Source organism: Petromyzon marinus, unplaced genomic scaffold (assembly GCF_048934315.1).
Source record: "Petromyzon marinus isolate PM22_M1 ecotype Great Lakes invasive population unplaced genomic scaffold, UKy_Petmar_22M1.pri1.0 PM_G_Scaffold_50, whole genome shotgun sequence".
Classification (NCBI taxonomy): Eukaryota; Metazoa; Chordata; class Hyperoartia; order Petromyzontiformes; family Petromyzontidae; genus Petromyzon; species Petromyzon marinus.
Window position 1 is genome coordinate 1341809 of NW_027423003.1, and position 17049 is coordinate 1358857.

Here is a 17049-nt window from a genome sequence, read left to right on the forward strand (position 1 = left end):
TGAGTGGTGAGTGGGTGGTGAGTGAGTGGTGAGTGAGTGGGTGGCGAGTGAGTGAGTGGTGAGTGAGTGGGTGGTGAGTGAGTGAGTGGTGAGTGGGTGGTGAGTGAGTGGTGACTGGGTGGTGAGTGAGTGAGTGGGTGGTGAGTGGGTGGTGAGTGGTGAGTGGGTGGTGAGTGGGTGGTGAGTGGGTGAGTGGGTGGTGAGTGAGTGGTGAGTGGGTGGTGAGTGGGTGAGTGGGTGGTGAGTGGCGAGTGAGTGGTGAGTGGGTGGTGAGTGGGTGGTGGAAGGGTGAGTTGGTGGTGAGTGGGTGGTGAGTGAGTGGTGAGTGAGTGGGTGGTGAGTGAGTGGTGAGTGGGTGGTGAGTGAGTGGTGAGTGGGTGGTGAGTGAGTGAGTGGGTGGTGAGTGGGTGGTGAGTGAGTGAGTGGGTGGTGAGTGGGTGGTGAGTGGGTGGTGAGTGAGTGAGTGGGTGGTGAGTGGGTGGTGAGTGGGTGGTGAGTGGGTGAGTGGGTGGTGAGTGGGTGGTGAGCCAGCCACACAGTCACTTTCACACACACACAGTCACACACACAGTCACTATCACACACAAAGATAAAGACAAAGATCCCCCATATAGCCTTAACAGACTGTAGGGGCAAGTGCTGTTAGCGAGCAGCACCTATGAAGGCCGGAACGGTACACGAGGGGGTGGGTGGACAGCACCACGCCCGACCGCCTTTGTCTCCTTAGTGGCAATGTTTACACACCGCTCCAGGTACTCATTTGAGGCTGAGTCGACCTAGGGGAGGCCCGGGACCGGTTCAGATAATCGTCACTGGTGTTGGCTGTGAGCGGGAATCGATCCCGGGTCGCCAGGTTCATAGCGCAGCGCGCTAACCGCTACACTATCGCTCCCCACACACAGTACACACACAGTCACACACACACAGTCACATACACAGTCACACACAGTCACACACACACAGTCACACACACAGTCACACACACACACAGTCACACACACAGTCACACACACGCAGTCAGTCACTTTCACACACACACAGTCACACACACACACAGTCACACACACACAGTCACACACACAGTCACACACACAGTCACACACACACAGTCACACACACAGTCACACGCACAGTCACACACAGTCACACACACACACAGTCACACACACAGTCACACACACACAGTCACACACACAGTCACACACAGTCACACACACACAGTCACACACACAGTCACACACACACAGTCACACACACAGTCACACACACACAGTCACACACACACAGTCTCACACACACAGTCACACACACAGTGGGGAGGGGGAGGTCAGCCCCCGTGCACCTAGCCTGGCACAGGGAGGTCAACACGTGACAACTGGGTCTGCCCACGTGACCTCCTCGTGCACCTAGCCTGGCACGGGGCAGTCACCTTCTGTAACGGGAAGCCATCTTCCGTGATGGGTTTTCATTCCACCAATCAAAAGAGGGGTTGGGGGGGGTGACGTGGCAACGCCGGCAGCCAATCGGTGGAGCGCCTCGCGACAGCAGGGGGCGTCTGAGGTCGCCGTGGTGTTGAGAGACGCTCGGACATCGCCAAGCAACAACAACAACTACTACTTTTATATCTACTGCTGCTACCTTGTGAGTATTACTACTGTTATTATCACTACTGCTACCCTGTGAGTATCACAATCACAACTAATACTACTTATATATCTACTGCTGCTACCTTGTGAGTATTACTACTGTTATTATCACTACTGCTACCCTGTGAGTATCACAATCACAACTAATACTACTTATATATCTACTGCTGCTACCTTGTGAGTATTACTACTGTTATTATCACTACTGCTACCCTGTGAGTATCACAATCACAACTAATACTACTTATATATCTACTGCTGCTACCTTGTGAGTATTACTACTGTTATTATCACTACTGCTACCCTGTGAGTATCACAACAACCGCAACTACTTATATATCTACTGCTGCTACCTTGTGAGTATTACTACTGTTATTATCACTGCTGCTACCTTGTGAGTATCACAACAACTACTTATATATCTGCTGCTGCTACCTTGTGAGTATTACTACTGTTATTATCACTACTGCTACCCTGTGAGTATCACAACAACATCAACTTATATATCTACTGCTGCTACCTTGTGAGTATTACTACTCGTATTATCACTGCTGCTACCCTGTGAGTATCACAACAACAACTACTTATATATCTACTGCTGCTACCTTGTGAGTATTACTACTGTTATTATCACTACTGCTACCCTGTGAGTATCACAACAACAACAACTGGTGTGGTAGTTGTTGTTGTAAGCGGTAGACATTACTCACCGCCATTCAGCAACACCGCCAGGCCTCTGTGTGGTAGAGTCACCACGCTTTGTGTAGACACAGTGGTGGCCGTGTGGCTGTGTGTGTGTAGCCCGCACGCCCAGAGCCCACATGGCAAACACAGCTGCTGTTAGGGCGGTCTATGGTGCAGTGTTGAGTCTATGGTACAGTGTTGAGTCTATGGTGCAGTGTTGAGTCTGTGGTGTAGTGTTGAGTCTATGGTGCAGTGTTGAGTCTATGGTTCAGTGATGAGTCTATGGTGCAGTGTTAGTCTATGGTGTAGTGTTGAGTCTATGGTGCAGTGTTGAGTCTATGGTTCAGTGATGAGTCTATGGTGCAGTGTTAGTCTATGGTGCAGTGTTGAGTCTATGGGCAGTGTTGAGTCTATGGTGCAGTGTTGAGTCTATGGTGCAGTGTTGAGTCTATGGTGTAGTGTTGAGTCTATGGGTAGTGTTGAGTCTATGGTGCAGTGTTGAGTCTATGGTACAGTGTTGAGTCTATGGTGCAGTGTTGAGTCTATGGTGTAGTGCTAGTCTATGGTGCAGTGTTGAGTCTGTGGTGCAGTGTTGAGTCTATGGTGCAGTGCTGAGTCTATGGTGCAGTGTTAGTCTATGGGTAGTGTTGAGTCTATAGTGTAGTGTGAGTCTATGGTGTAGTGTTAGTCTATGGTACAGTGTTGAGTCTATGGGTAGTGTTGAGTCTATGGTGCAGTGTTGAGTCTATGGTGCAGTGTTGAGTCTATGGTGCAGTGTTGAGTCTATAGTGCAGTGTTGAGTCTATGGTACAGTATTGTGTATGGTGCAGTGTTGAATCTATGGTGTAGTGTTGAGTCTATGGTGTAGTGTTGAGTCTATGGGTAGTGTTGAGTCTATGGGTAGTGTTGAGTCTATGGTGCAGTGTTGAGTTTATGGTGCAGTGTTGAGTCTATGGCGCAGTGTTGAGTCTATGGTGCAGTATTGAGTCTATAGTGTAGTGTGAGTCTATGGTGTAGTGTTTGTCTATGGTGCAGTGTTGAGTCTATGGTGCAGTGTTTGTCTATGGTGCAGTGTTGAGTCTATGGTTCAGTGTTGAGTCTATGGTGTAGTGTGAGTCTATGGTGCAGTGTTGAGTCTATGGTGGAGTGTTGAGTCTATGGTGCAGTGTTGAGTCTATGGGTAGTGTTGAGTCTATGGGTAGTGTTGAGTCTATGGTGTAGTGTTTGTCTATGGTGCAGTGTTGAGTCTATGGTTCAGTGTTGAGTCTATGGTGTAGTGTGAGTCTATAGTGCAGTGTTGAGTCTATGGTGCAGTGTTGAGTCTATGGTGCAGTGTTGAGTCTATGGGTAGTGTTGAGTCTATGGGTAGTGTTGAGTCTATGGTGTAGTGTTTGTCTATGGTGCAGTGTTGAGTCTATGGTTCAGTGTTGAGTCTATGGTGTAGTGTGAGTCTATGGTGCAGTGTTGAGTCTATGGTGCAGTGTTGAGTCTATGGTGCAGTGTTGAGTCTATGGGTAGTGTTGAGTCTATGGGTAGTGTTGAGTCTATGGTGTAGTGTTTGTCTATGGTGCAGTGTTGAGTCTATGGTTCAGTGTTGAGTCTATGGTGTAGTGTGAGTCTATGGTGCAGTGTTGAGTCTATGGTGCAGTGTTGAGTCTATGGTGCAGTGTTGAGTCTATGGGTAGTGTTGAGTCTATGGGTAGTGTTGAGTCTATGGTGTAGTGTTTGTCTATGGTGCAGTGTTGAGTCTATGGTGCAGTGTTGAGTCTATGGTGCAGTGTTGAGTCTATGGTGTAGTGTTGAGTCTATGGTACAGTGTTGAGTCTATGGTGGTGGTGACGGTGGTGCGTGTGGTGGTGGTGGTGGTGACGGCGGCGGTGGTCGCAGTGTATGCAGGTTGCAGGATGGCCTCGAGCGAGGGCAGCGTCGGACCGTGCCCCTGCCGCCGCTCTGCGTCCGGCGGCGGCGTCAGAGCCGCCGCCACGAACGACGCGGCCGCGGCCGTCGCCGCCGCCTTCAGCGACTTCGTCCGCGTGAGGTTTGGCGACGTCGACAGCTTCGGCGATTCCGACGGCGCCGACTGCAGCGACTCCGGCGGCGTCGCCTTCAGCGACAGGAGCGCCGACTGCGACGGTGTCGGCGTCCCCTACGGCGACATCATCGGCGACGTTGACGGCTTTGGCTTCGGCGACGTCAACAGCGCCGGCGACATGGACAGGATTGGCGACGACGATGACGACGATGGTGGTGGTGGTGGTGTTGAGTGCCGTGGCGGTCACGGCGGTGGTGAGCGCGGTGACGGTGGCCGTGGTGGTGCCGGATTGAACGAGGACTCTGACAGCTCCGTCCCCACAGTGCCGGAGAAGACGCGCAAACGGCAACACCAGAGGTACACTTACACACACACACACTTACACACTTACACACACACACACTTACACACACACACTTACGTACACACACCAACACACACTTACACACACACACTTACACACACTTACACACACACCAACACACACACACTTACACACGCACACTTACACACACTTACACACACTTACACACACACTTACAGACACGCTTACATACACTTACACACACACACTTACACACACACACTTACACACACTTACACACACACACTTACACACACACACTTACGTACACACACTTACACACACTTACACACACACACTTACACACACTTACACACACACACCAACACACACACTTACACACATACACTTACACACACTTACACTTACACACACTTCCACACACTTACACACACTTACACACACTTACATACACTTACGCACACTTACACACACTTACACACACACACTTACGTACACACACTTACACACACTTACACACACACACTTACACACACTTACACACACACACCAACACACACACTTACACACATACACTTACACACACTTACACTTACACACACTTACACACACTTACACACACACTTACATACACTTACGCACACTTACACACACTTACACACACACACTTACGTACACACACCAACACACACTTACACACACAAACTTACACACACTTACACACACACACTTACACACACACACACACTTACACACACACTTACAACAACAACAACAACAACCGCCATTCGCCACTAAGTGGCGGTGACGTCACCACGACGCTTGTGCCAGGCTATGTGCACCCTGAGGCCACGTGAAGTGTCGAACGCCCGCTGGCAGGAGGTCACGGGGCAGACCCAGGTGCCACGGGTCGACTGACTGAGATGACTGGCTGATGCACCACCTGTGCCCCCTACTGTGCCAACCTGCTGTGCTTTAGCCACCCGGCGCTCCGCTCGCTGTTGTGAGCGTCGCTCCTCCGCCCTCCGTTGTTGTTGGAGGGCGACTGCCTCCAACTGCCCAGTAGCATCCTTCACGAGCCTCCTCCACAGAGGCCGATCTTGACACCGCTGGTACCAGTCATCGGCAAGTCCACTCAGCTCCACGTCCTCCTGTACCACATCACTCCATCTCTTCTCTAGCCCGTGCCGCGCCCGCTTCGCCCCCTCAATCCGGCCAAACAAAAGCTGTTTCGGCATGCGGTGGCTGGGCATGCGGGCTACATGACCCAGCCATCGCAGCCTTGCCTGCCGGAGGAGCTCACCGATGGGACCCTGCCCAGATCTTTCAAGGATTTATGTGCTCCTCACACAATCCAGTCTGGTTAAACCCTGGATGGATCGTAGGCAGGGCAGCCTAAATGTTTCCAACCGGCGAAGATGTTCCATTAGGGGGGTCCACGTTTCGCAAGCGTAGAGAAGGGAGGGAATGACCGTGGCCGAGAAGACCTGAAGCTTAGTGCGGAGCGACAGACCAGGTAGCTTCCACACAGCGTTACGCAACCGATGAAAAGATATTGCCGCTCGACTGATTCGGAGTGAGACCTCTGCTGTTAAACTGGAGCCAGTCATAAGCACACTGCCCAGGTATGGGAAACTCTCCACTCTCTCCACAACTGCCCCATCACCGATTGGGAGTTGTGGGGGTGGAGTGTCCGATGGTACAAAATACCCAGGCAGGTGCTTAGTTTTGGTGGGGCTGATGGTAAGGCCCCACTTACACACACTTACACACACACTTACACACACTTACACACACACTTACATACACTAATGCACACTTACACACACTTACACACACACTTACGTACACACACCAACACACACTTACACACACAAACTTACACACACTTACACACACACACTTACACACACACACACACACTTACACACACACTTACACACACTTACACACACACTTACACACACTTACACACACACTTACATACACTTACGCACACTTACACACACTTACACACAACAACAACAACAACAACCGCCATTCGCCACTAAGTGGCGGTGACGTCACCACGACGCTTGTGCCAGGCTATGTGCACCCTGAGGCCACGTGAAGTGTCGAACGCCCGCTGGCAGGAGGTCACGGGGCAGACCCAGGTGCCACGGGTCGACTGACTGAGATGACTGGCTGATGCACCACCTGTGCCCCCTACTGTGCCAACCTGCTGTGCTTTAGCCACCCGGCGCTCCGCTCGCTGTTGTGAGCGTCGCTCCTCCGCCCTCCGTTGTTGTTGGAGGGCGACTGCCTCCAACTGCCCAGTAGCATCCTTCACGAGCCTCCTCCACAGAGGCCGATCTTGACACCGCTGGTACCAGTCATCGGCAAGTCCACTCAGCTCCACGTCCTCCTGTACCACATCACTCCATCTCTTCTCTAGCCCGTGCCGCGCCCGCTTCGCCCCCTCAATCCGGCCAAACAAAAGCTGTTTCGGCATGCGGTGGCTGGGCATGCGGGCTACATGACCCAGCCATCGCAGCCTTGCCTGCCGGAGGAGCTCACCGATGGGACCCTGCCCAGATCTTTCAAGGATTTATGTGCTCCTCACACAATCCAGTCTGGTTAAACCCTGGATGGATCGTAGGCAGGGCAGCCTAAATGTTTCCAACCGGCGAAGATGTTCCATTAGGGGGGTCCACGTTTCGCAAGCGTAGAGAAGGGAGGGAATGACCGTGGCCGAGAAGACCTGAAGCTTAGTGCGGAGCGACAGACCAGGTAGCTTCCACACAGCGTTACGCAACCGATGAAAAGATATTGCCGCTCGACTGATTCGGAGTGAGACCTCTGCTGTTAAACTGGAGCCAGTCATAAGCACACTGCCCAGGTATGGGAAACTCTCCACTCTCTCCACAACTGCCCCATCACCGATTGGGAGTTGTGGGGGTGGAGTGTCCGATGGTACAAAATACCCAGGCAGGTGCTTAGTTTTGGTGGGGCTGATGGTAAGGCCCCACTTACACACACTTACACACACACTTACACACACTTACACACACACTTACATACACTAACGCACACTTACACACACTTACACACACACTTACGTACACACACCAACACACACTTACACACACAAACTTACACACACTTACACACACACACTTACACACACACACACACACTTACACACACACTTACACACACTTACACACACACTTACACACACTTACACACACACTTACATACACTTATGCACACTTACACACACTTACACACAACAACAACAACAACCGCCATTCGCCACTAAGTGGCGGTGACGTCACCACGACGCTTGTGCCAGGCTATGTGCACCCTGAGGCCACGTGAAGTGTCGAACGCCCGCTGGCAGGAGGTCACGGGGCAGACCCAGGTGCCACGGGTCGACTGACTGAGATGACTGGCTGATGCACCACCTGTGCCCCCTACTGTGCCAACCTGCTGTGCTTTAGCCACCCGGCGCTCCGCTCGCTGTTGTGAGCGTCGCTCCTCCGCCCTCCGTTGTTGTTGGAGGGCGACTGCCTCCAACTGCCCAGTAGCATCCTTCACGAGCCTCCTCCACAGAGGCCGATCTTGACACCGCTGGTACCAGTCATCGGCAAGTCCACTCAGCTCCACGTCCTCCTGTACCACATCACTCCATCTCTTCTCTAGCCCGTGCCGCGCCCGCTTAGCCCCCTCAATCCGGCCAAACAAAAGCTGTTTCGGCATGCGGTGGCTGGGCATGCGGGCTACATGACCCAGCCATCGCAGCCTTGCCTGCCGGAGGAGCTCACCGATGGGACCCTGCCCAGATCTTTCAAGGATTTGTGAGCTCCTCACACAATCCAGTCTGGTTAAACCCAGGATGGATCGTAGGCAGGCCAGCCTAAATGTTTCTAACCGGCAAAGATGTTCCATTAGGGGGGTCCACGTTTCGCAAGCGTAGAGAAGGGAGGGAATGACCGTGGCCGAGAAGACCTGAAGCTTAGTGCGGAGCGACAGACCAGGTAGCTTCCACACAGCGTTACGCAACCGATGAAAAGATATTGCCGCTCGACTGATTCGGAGTGAGACCTCTGCTGTTAAACTTAACACTTACACACACACACTTACGTACACACACCAACACACACTTACACACACACACTTACACACACTTACACACACACCAACACACACACACATACACTTACACACACTTACACACACTTACACACACACTTACACACACTTACGCACACTTACACACACTTACACACACACACTTACACACACACACTTACACACACACACTTACACACACATTCTCTGGTTCTTTCCAGAGAATGTGTGTGTACACACATCAGGCAAAGGGGGTCAGCCTCTAAAGGCAAACTGTTTATAAAGGTTGAAAATGGGCGTGGCCCAAGTGTCGTCAGCAGCATGGGCGGGGCAGTTTATGTTAATGTAGCCCAGGTGTCAGCAGCATGGGCGGGGCAGCTTATGTTAATGTGCCCAGGTGTCAGCAGGATAAGCGGGGCAGCTTATGTTAATGTAGCCCAACTGTCAGCAGCATGACACTTTGGGTGTCTTTGTGGGTGAGTGTCACTGTGGGTGTCACTGAGTGTCACTGTGGGTGTTACTGTGGGTGTCACTGTGGGTGTCACTGTGAGTGTCACTGTGAGTGTCACTGTGGGTGAGTGTCACTGTGAGTGTCACTGTGGATGAGTGTCACTGTGAGTGTCACTGTGGGTGTCACTGAGTGTCACTGTGGGTGAGTGTCACTGTGAGTGTCACTGTGGGTGTCACTGAGTGTCACTGTGGGTGTTACTGTGGGTGTCACTGTGGGTGTCACTGTGAGTGTCACTGTGGGTGAGTGTCACTGTGGGTGAGTGTCACTGTGAGTGTCACTGTGAGTGTCACTGTGAGTGTCACTGTGAGTGAGTGTCACTGTGGGTGAGTGTCACTGTGTATGAGTGTCACTGAGTGTCACTGTGAGTGTCACTGTGAGTGTCACTGTGGGTGAGTGTCACTGTGAGTGTCACTGTGAGTGTCACTGTGGGTGAGTGTCACTGTGGGTGAGTGTCACTGTGAGTGTCACTGTGGGTGAGTGTCACTGAGTGTCACTGTGGGTGAGTGTTACTGTGGGTGAGTGTCACTGTGTGTGAGTGTCACTGTGAGTGTCACTGTGAGTGTCACTGTGAGTGTCACTGTGGGTGAGTGTCACTGTGAGTGTCACTGTGAGTGTCACTGTGGGTGAGTGTCACTGTGAGTGTCACTGTGAGTGTCACTGTGGGTGAGTGTCACTGTGGGTGAGTGTCACTGTGAGTGTCACTGTGGGTGAGTGTCACTGAGTGTCACTGTGGGTGAGTGTTACTGTGGGTGAGTGTCACTGTGTGTGAGTGTCACTGTGAGTGTCACTGTGAGTGTCACTGTGGGTGAGTGTCACTGTGAGTGTCACTGTGAGTGTCACTGTGGGTGAGTGTCACTGTGAGTGTCACTGTGGGTGAGTGTCACTGTGAGTGTCACTGTGGGTGAGTGTCACTGAGTGTCACTGTGGGTGAGTGTCACTGTGAGTGTCACTGTAGGTGAGTGTCACTGTGGGTGAGTGTCACTGTGTATGAGTGTCACTGAGTGTCACTGTGAGTGTCACTGTGAGTGTCACTGTGGATGAGTGTCACTGTGGGTGAGTGTCACTGTGAGTGTCATTGTGGGTGAGTGTCACTGTGAGTGTCACTGTGGGTGAGTGTCACTGAGTGTCACTGTGGATGAGTGTCACTGAGTGTCACTGTGGGTGAGTGTCACTGTGAGTGTCACTGTGGCTGAGTGTTACTGTGAGTGTCACTGTGAGTGTCACTGTGAGTGTTACTGTGAGTGTCACTGTGGGTGAGTGTCACTGTGAGTGTCACTGTGAGTGTCACTGTGACTGAGTGTCACTGAGTGTCACTGTGGCTGAGTGTCACTGTGAGTGTCACTGTGAGTGTCACTGTGGCTGAGTGTCACTGTGAGTGTCACTGTGAGTGTCACTGTGGCTGAGTGTCACTGTGAGTGTCACTGTGAGTGTCACTTTGAGTGTCACTGTGAGTGTCACTGTGAGTGTCACTGTGAGTGTCACTGTGGCTGAGTGTCACTGTGAGTGTCACTGAGTGTCACTGTGGCTGTGTCACTGTGAGTGTCACTGTGAGTGTCACTGTGGCTGAGTGTCACTGTGAGTGTCACTGTGAGTGTCACTGTGGCTGAGTGTCACTGTGAGTGTCACTGTGAGTGTCACTGTGGCTGAGTGTCACTGTGAGTGTCACTGTGAGTGTCACTGTGGCTGAGTGTCACTGTGAGTGTCACTGTGAGTGTCACTTTGAGTGTCACTGTGAGTGTTACTGTGAGTGTCACTGTAAGTGTCACTGTGAGTGTCACTGTGGCTGAGTGTCACTGTGAGTGTCACTGAGTGTCACTGTGGCTGTGTCACTGTGAGTGTCACTGTGAGTGTCACTGTGGCTGAGTGTCACTGTGGCTGAGTGTCACTGTGAGTGTCACTGTGAGTGTCACTGTGAGTGTCACTGTGGCTAAGTGTCACTGTGAGTGTCACTGTGAGTGTCACTGTGAGTGTCACTGTGAGTGTCACTGTGAGTCTCACTGTCACCCTGGTTGTCCACAGCTCCGTCTCCGGCAGGAGGAAGAGAACGATGACTCAGATCACGCCGTCTGCAGCGTGCCCACAGGTGTGGGGGTGTGTGTGTGTGTGACCCTGTGTGTGTGTGTGACCCTGTGTGTGTGTGTGACCCTGTGTGTGTGTGACACTACGTGTGTGTGGGGGTGTGTGCGTGTGTGTGACCCTGTGTGTATGTGGGGGTGTGTTTGTGACCCTGGGTGTGTGTGGGGGTGTGTGCGGGTGTGTGTGACACTACGTGTGTGTGACCCTGTGTGTGTGTGTGTGGGTGGTTGTCTGTGTGTGTGTGACCCTGTGTGTGTGTTTGTGACCCTGCGTGGGTGTGTGTGACTGTGTGTGTGACCCTGTGTGTGTGACCCTGTGTGTGTGTGACCCTGTGTGTGTGTGGGGGTGTGTGTGTGTGACCCTGCCTGGCACAAGCGTCGTGGTGACATCACCGCCACTTAGTGGCGAATGGCGGTTGTTGTTGTTGTTGACCCTGTGTGTGTGTGTTTGTTAGATATATTTTGTCACGTGATTTTGTGGTAATTTATTTAAGGTGGAGGGGTTACCAGCCCCTCGCACCCATCCAGAGCCCCCATTTAGCCGCTGTGGTAGCTACAAACGCCTTGAGGGGAAAAGCCAATCGGAATTGGCCCTCCCCCCACAGCACTGTCCACGACAGCATTGCCCGTCCGGCACTACGAGGATGTAGGGGGTTGTCTCCTCGGCCACGGTCTTTCCCTCCCTTCTCTACGCTTGCGAAACGTGGACCCCCCTAACGGAACATCTTCGCCGGTTATAAACACTTAGGCTGGCCTGCCTACGATCCATCCTGGGTTTAACCTGGCTGGATTGTGTTAGGAGCTCACAAATCCTTTAAAAGATCTGGGCAAGGTCCCATCTGTGAGCTTCACCGGCAGGCAAGGCTGCGTTGGCTGGGTCATGTAGCCGCATGCCCAGCCACCGCATGCCCAAACAGCTTTTGTTCGGCCGGATCGAGGGGGCTAAACGGGCTCGGCACCTCCTGCCAGCGGGCGTTGGACACTTCACGTGGCCTCAAGGTGCACATAGCCTGGCACAAGCGTCGTGGTGACGTCACGTAGCCACGAAGTTATGTCGCCGCCACTTAGTGGCGAATGGCGGTTGTTGTGACCCTGTGGGTGTATGTGACTGTGTGTGTGTGGGGGTGTGTGGGTTGGTGCCTGTGTGTGTGACCCTGTGTGTGTGTGGGTTGGTGCCTGTGTGTGTGACCCTGTGTGTGTGTGTGGGTTGGTGCCTGTGTGTGTGACCCTGTGTGTGTGTGGGTGTGTGTGGGTTGGTGCCTGTGTGTGTGACCCTGTGTGTGTGTCTGTGTCTGTGTGGGGGTGTGTGTGACCCACCACGGTGGTGGTGGTGGTCGGGGTGGTGGTGGTGGTGATGGTGACGATAGTGGCGATGGTGGTGATGATATCGGTGGTGGCGATGCCGATGGTGGTGACGGTGGTGGCGATGGTGGTGGCGATGGCGGTAGTGGTCACACTGAGGAGCGCTGGGCACCAGCCCTCGTCTCTCTGCCTCCCACAGGTCCACTGCCGCCACTGTACGGGGGAGGCCGAGACGCCTGCACGTGGAAGAGGAGCTGGCGCCGGTGATGGTGGTGATGGTGGAAGTGGTGGTGGTGGTGGTGATGGTGGTGGTGGTGGTGGAAGTGGTGGTAGTGGTGGTGATGGTGGTAGTGGTGGTGGTGATGGTGGTGTTGGTGGTGGTGATGGTAGTAGTGGTGGTGCTGGTGGTAGTTGTGGTGCTGGTGGTGATGGTGGTGCTGGTGGTGGTGCTGGTGGTGATGGTGGTGGTGATGGTGGTGGTGGTGGTGGTGATGGTGGTGGTGGTGGAAGTGGTGGTAGTGGTGGTGATGGTGGTAGTGGTGGTGGTGATGGTGGTGTTGGTGGTGGTGGTAGTGGTGGTGCTGGTGGTGGTGCTGGTGGTGATGGTGGGGGTGATGGTGGTGATGGTGGTGGTGCTGGTGGTGGTGCTGGTGGTGATGGTGGTGGTGGTGATGATGGTGGGGGTGATGGTGGTGATGGTGGTAGTGATGGTGTTGCTGGTGAGAAAATGGAGGAGGAGGAGGAGGAGGAGGAAGAGGAGGAGGGTGAGGAGGAAGAGGTGAGGGTCAGGACGCACACACTCACCCACGTGTGTGTGTGTAGGTGTGTGAGTGTGTAGGTGTGTGAGTGTGTAGGTGTGTGTGTGTGTAGGTGTTTGTGTGTAGGTGTGTGAGTGTGTAGGTGTTTGTGTGTGTGTGGTGTGTAGGTGTTTGTGTGTATGTGTGTGTGTGTGGTGTGGTTTAACTCGTGGTTTCGTGGACCCCCCTAATGGAACATCTTCGCCGGTTAGAAACATTTAGGCTGGCCTGCCTACGATCCATCCTGGGTTTAACCAGACTGGATTGTGTGAGGAGCTCACAAATCCTTGAAAGATCTGGACAAAGTCCCATCGGTGAGCTCCTCCGGCGGGCAAGGCTGCGATTGCTGGGTCATGTAAGCCCGCATGCCCAGCCAACGCATGCCGAAACAGCTTTTGTTCGGCTGGATTGAGGGGGCTAAGCGGGCGCGGCTCGGGCTAGAGAAGAGATGGAGTGATGTAGTACAGGAGGACGTGGAGCTGAGTGGACTTGCCGATGACTGGTACCAGCGGTGTCAAGATCGGCCTCTGTGGAGGAGGCTCGTGAAGGATGCTACTGGGCAGTTGGAGGTAGTCGCCCTCCAACAACAACGGAGGGCGGAGGAGCGACGCTCACAACAACGAGCGGAGTGCCGGGTGGCTAAAGCACAGCAGGTTGGCACAGTAGGGGGCACAGGTGGTGCATCAGCCAGTCATCTCAGTCAGTTGACCTGTGGCACCTGGGTCTGCCCCGTGACCTCCTGCCAGTGGGCATTCGCCACTTCACGTGGCCTCAGGGTGCACATAGCTTGGCACAAGCGTCGTGGTCATGTCACCACCACTTAGTGGCGAATGGCGGTTGTTGTTGTGTGGTGTGGGAAGCTGTAAGCCCCAGGCTACTTTGGGCTCGCCTTCCCATCAACCAGAGGCGAGGAGTGGTGGTCGTGGTTACTTAAGCCCCCACCGAAGACGGACATCTTTTGGGAGGATGCAGGCAAGGTCGATGAGTCAGATGCCTTCTATGACCTCCTGTAACAGGTGCTGGCTAAAGTGGCCCCTCGGGATAGAGTCGTCTTGTTTGGTGACTTCAATGCCCGAGTTGGTCATGATGCTGGCAACTGGTCTGGGGTGATTGGAAGGCATGGACCAGATCAGCTCAATAACAACGGTAGGAGGCTGCTATTTTTGTGGAGCCCATGGGCTTGTAATTACCAACACGCTGTTCCGGCATCGGCGCATCCACACAACATCATGGATGCATGCCGGGTCCAAGCAAGAACATCTGCTGGACTACATAGTGACAGAACAGCGGATGCGGGCCGATGTCCTTCATACCAGGACCTACCGTGGAGCTGATCTGCCGACTGACCATCGACTTGTCATCTGTAAGATGCGCCTGCCATTCTTCCACTCCGGTGGTGGGTGTACACCCAGGACCCCATTTCAACCTAAGGCGGCCTGGTCTCAACTAGTTGATGAAAGTTGCAAGCGAGAATTTCATCATCGCTTGCGGCTGGGGTTGGCATCGTCCCTCACTCCTCCAGATGTCGAGGGTAAATGGGCGAGGTTTAGGACTGTGACTCATGCAGCTGCAATGGCTGCTTTGGGTACGTGGTCCACACCTCCTCAGAGACCCTGGCTGACAGAGGACAAGTTCAGGCTGGCTGAGAAAAAGCGACAGGCCCACTCTCATTGTCTACAGCATTCCACGTCAGAGAATGAGGAGGCTGGCCGCAGCCTTCTCTCGGAGGTTCGGAGAACTGTGAGGCGCTGCAAGGATGGGTGGTGCTCGTGGGTTTTTGAGGAGATGGAATCTGCCTCAATGGCCCGTGATCACAAATCGCTCTTTAATTCCATCAAAAAGTAACCTGCAGCGGCACACCTATTACCATCATTAGGGGAAAAAAACGGTGATCCAATCTCCAACCCCCAGGAACAGGTTTTCAGATTTGCTGAGCATTTCTGTGAGGTCCTGGGGAAGGTGAAATCCCTCGGCCTGGAAAACATCATGGGACAAAGTGGGGATGACCCTGCTGAGGCTGAGGTGCCGCAAATATTGGAAGCAGAAGTCACCCCCTGTGAGTGGCTGGCTGAGGTGCCATCTGTTGAGGAAGTACTGAAGGCGATCCAGAGCCTGAGACCAGGAAAGGCACCGGGCAGAGATGATCTCCCAAGCGAAATGCTGAGGGATGGTGGCATTTGTGCATAGACTGCCCTACATGACATCATAACAACAGTCTGGACCACTGGATGGGTTCTGCAGGATTTGAAGGATGCCCTGGTGGTCCCCCACTTTGTAGTAAGGGGACCGCACAGACTGTAACAACGACAGGGGCATATCACTCCTCAGTGTGCCTGGAAAGGTCCTGACAAGAATTATTTAACATCGCTTTGCCAGGCACGCTGAGGAGAGGCTTGCAGAGCTCCAATGTGGTTTTAGGAAAGGGCGTTGCTGCACAGATGCCATATTTTCTTTCCGTCTGCTAAAGCAGAGGTGTAGGGAATTCCAGCAAGACCTACATCTCTGCTTTATTGACCTGGTCAAGGCCTATGATACCATCAGTAGGCCTGGCTCTGGGTTGGTCTTCGTGCTTTTGGAGTCCCTGACCCGCTGCTCACGATCATTAAGGACCTTCAAGATAGTGAGCGGGCCTGGGTAAATTTACGTGGCCGGGAGTCGGATCCATTCCCTGCTCACTTTGGGGTGCGAGAGGGATGTCATTTGGCTTCGACATTATTTAACATCTATTTCGACCACATAATTCGCGAAGCCTTCAATAGCTATACCGGAGGAATTTTCATCTGGTACAGATACAATGGGAGGCTGATCGATGCCCGGGTGGCTCCCTATTGCTCAACCATGTTATGTATGCCGATGATCTGGTAATTACTGCTTACTCAGCGGAGGAGTTGGAGGCGCTGCTGCTGAAACTGGAGCTTGCCACTAAGAGGTGAGGACTTACCATCAGCCCCACTAAAACTATGCACCTGCCAGGGTATTTTGTACCATCGGGCACTCAACCCCCACAACCCAATTGGTGATAGGGCAGTTGTGGAGAGAGTGGAGAGTTTCCCATACCCGACCAGTGTGCTCATGACCGGCTCCGGTTAAACAGCAGCGGTCTCCAAATCAGTTGAGCGGCATTATCTTTTAATAGGTTGCGTAACGCTGTGTGGAAGCTACCTGGTCTGTCGCTCCGCACGAAGCTTCGGGTCTTCTCAGCCACGGTCATTCTCTCCCTTCTCTATGCTTGCGAAACGTGGTCCCCCCTAATGGAACATCTTTGCCAGTTAGAAACATTTAGACTGGCCTGCCTATGATCCATCCTGGGTTTAACTAGGCTGGGTTGTGTGAGGAGCTCACTTATCCTTGAAATTTCTGGACAAAGCCCCATCGGTGAGCTCCTCCGGTAGGCAAGGCTGCGTTGGCTGGGTCATGTAGCCTGCATGCACAGCCACCGCATGCCCAAACAGCTTTTGTTTGTCCGGTTCGAGGGGGCTAACCGGGCGATGCACGGGCTAGAGAAGAGATTGATTGATGTGGTACAGGAGGATGATGAGCTCCAACAACAACGCTCACAACAAA

The 17049-nt window shown here is 53.1% G+C and overlaps 1 protein-coding gene across 1 annotated transcript; it reads left to right on the forward strand.

Annotated features, from left to right (window-relative positions):
• Window positions 1-4228: 4228 nt before the first annotated feature.
• Window positions 4229-14935, forward strand: LOC142917446 (uncharacterized). Its single transcript, XM_076062126.1, has 4 exons — window positions 4229-4719; window positions 11331-11394; window positions 12888-13221; window positions 14898-14935. Exons 1-4 carry the CDS (start codon window positions 4235-4237, stop codon window positions 14933-14935), a joined length of 921 nt encoding a protein of 306 aa, XP_075918241.1. The 5' UTR covers window positions 4229-4234.
• The last annotated feature ends 2114 nt before the right edge of the window (window positions 14936-17049 follow it).

Coding starts and splice junctions, on each gene's coding strand:
- LOC142917446 (XM_076062126.1), top strand. CDS start 4,235: ATGGCCTCGAGCGAGGGCAGCGTCGGACCGTGCCCCTGCCGCCGCTCT. Junction 4,720..11,330: donor CGCAAACGGCAACACCAGAG/GTACACTTACAC, acceptor GGTTGTCCACAG/CTCCGTCTCCGGCAGGAGGA. Junction 13,222..14,897: donor TGGTAGTGGTGGTGATGGTG/GTAGTGGTGGTG, acceptor GTGTACACCCAG/GACCCCATTTCAACCTAAGG.